General features: G+C 39.5%; 1 protein-coding gene across 1 annotated transcript in view; it reads right to left on the minus strand.

The window, feature by feature from the left end:
* The window catches only part of ryr2a (ryanodine receptor 2a (cardiac)), a gene marked incomplete at its 5' end in the record, with an annotated part of 175412 nt that overhangs the window by 108327 nt on the left and 64585 nt on the right, over positions 1-2500 (minus strand). The window contains one exon of the mRNA XM_083688230.1: positions 1151-1171. Coding sequence (XP_083544356.1) covers positions 1151-1171 — 21 coding nt within the window. The remainder of the gene's footprint in view (positions 1-1150; positions 1172-2500) is intronic.

The raw sequence follows: 2500 nt of genomic DNA on the forward strand, positions 1-2500 counted from the left end.
GATCTCTCTGATCACATGCAGAGAAACACACAGCCCAGACAAGAGGATTATGGGTAATGGCTATTATCAACAGTGTTCAATAAAAAAGAGCAAAAGATAACATCGACGGCCCGGGGGAAGAACAAATTGTTTTGAGTTTCTCTTGTCAAACCGTGTAGCAATCTATTAGTACGATCCTACAACCTCATACCAGAGGCATCATACCTATCCCTCGATCGAGCAAGCTGTAAATCTGACCCCGAGCACAATACTGTGTCCTCGAATCTAAATCTCTTTCGACTGATTTGGTTCTCTTTCAGAGAGCAGTATTATGATGTGGTTTATTTCTGCTTTCTGAGAGTCGTGGGATGTCTGTGTGAGAGGTAGAAATCGGAGGAGGGGCTCATCGTAATGCATGGAATGGAATAAGGAACGGTCTCAAACATTCCGTTCCATGCTTTACAATGAGCCCATCTCCCGATTTCCGGCTCCACCAGCCTCCCCAGGTTTACATCCACTACAATGCTCCATCTATGAGCCTGCTCTCTGTAACAATCATACTTCACTTCTAGACCTGTCTGAATTAATACTCTGGGCTAGTGTTCTCTAATGGCACTCTCAGTGTCACCGTAGTCTAACCTGCTGTTCACATCACTGCTAATGCTGACAGCACGGCTACAGCAGGGGGCTGAAGTCAAGGAGAACTGAGAGAAAAATGGTGAGATGACTGACATGACACTAAAATTAGCCGTCATCTCACTATGAAACGAGCGTGTTAGGAGTGAATGTTGTCGATTCTGACACAGCTTCATGCATGTCCAATGAACCAGTAAACCAACACGATGGAATGAAGCGATCATTTTATTGTGTGTGTGTGTGTGTGTGTGTGTTTGTGAGTAATGCACACGCGTAATGCACATGACACCCTTCAACTGTTTTTTCTGACATCGGCAGCTAATTCAAATCTCTGAAAGTAATCAAGGTTGACTGGTTGGCACTCAACATAAAACAACAATAATAATAAAAATGATGATAATGATGATGATGATGATGATGAATATAACAAAGTATTATTATAATCATAATAATACATGTAATATAATGACAAAGATGAAGAGGACAATGATAACCATAAAACAATGATGGACCACGTGAAGAAAGGCAAACATACCCATTTTTCCACATCAACTCGCTGTGGAAGTGAGAGCAGAGCAGAGAGAGGAGGTAAGTTGCCTTTATCTTACACTGAAAACATATCTCATAAAGAAAAAAAGAAAACAGAAGATTTTATAAATGAAAAGCTGAAGAGGTTATGCTCTGTTGTAAAACCCAATGGTGTTCCATGCTGTTCTCTTTGTTCAGGCTGAAAAAAGGGGGAACCAAGGAAGGATGTAGGATGGAGTTCTCACAAAGGAAACAACCCTTGTTGCCTTCAGCTGAATAAATGAATACTGATGCCAGACTTGGGTTCAAATAGAATCTGAAATCAATTCAAATACTTTGTATTATATGTATATATTTGTAGTATTTCAAATACTCTTTGACCCAGGTCTGACTGATGCATGTCAAAAATACATGATTCATTTTTCGCTGATTTTTGGATGTCATTGGAGGGAAAACAAGAGAGAAAAAGGAATATTGAATACGTTAAAAATGCTGTATTCCTTATCAACTGTACCCTGCTGTATACCTACTGCTATACTTTAAGTCCCATGCAGTCAGTAGCAATGGAGATGGTTTAGAACCACTCTCCAGTGACCAGTAACCTTGCCTTCAAAAACATGCCATTCCTCCCCAAGCAAATGTCTAGGCTTTTTATTTTTTTATTTAACCTTTATTTAACCAGGATAAAAAACCCACTGAGATAAAATCTCTTTTACAAGGGAGACCTGGCCAAGAAGGCAGCAAATTTACACGTGGATTACATGACAATAGTATACAATACAAGACATACAATATGATACAATATAATACAAAGTAAAAACTACTATCCAAGCATCAATGGAAAAGGTTGTATATACACAAATACTGTGTAACACATGCAGACAAGTAGGCATCAAGACATGACAAATTGTTATGCATTGTAGCAGGAGCAGTTTGTGGTAAATACTTCTGTTAGCTTTTGTTTAAAACTGGTTAGGGAGATGAGGGAGTCTAGATTAAGTCTGGCCTGTAGGTCATTCCAAGACCAAGGGCCGTAATAGACTTCTTTTTCCAGCCTCAGTTCACACAGGTGGCACCTTTAAGCGTAGCCAATTATTAGATCTTAGATTGTCGGTGTTTTGTACGAATACAAACTTAGAGCTTATGTATGTGGGTAGCCTGCCTTGAATGGCCTTATACATTAAAATATACCAGTGCTGCATCGTACGCATAGCAAGTGAAGACCATCTGACCAGATTGTACAATGTACAGTGATGAATCCTGTAGCCTGAATTTGAAATATATCTCAAAGCAGCATGATAATTTGGACAAAGTAGTGGGACAAGCAAGTCTGTAAATGGTGTCACCATAGTCTAGC

The sequence above is a fragment of the Argentina silus genome, assembly GCF_951799395.1.
Source record: "Argentina silus genome assembly, chromosome: 16".
Taxonomy (NCBI): domain Eukaryota; kingdom Metazoa; phylum Chordata; class Actinopteri; order Argentiniformes; family Argentinidae; genus Argentina; species Argentina silus.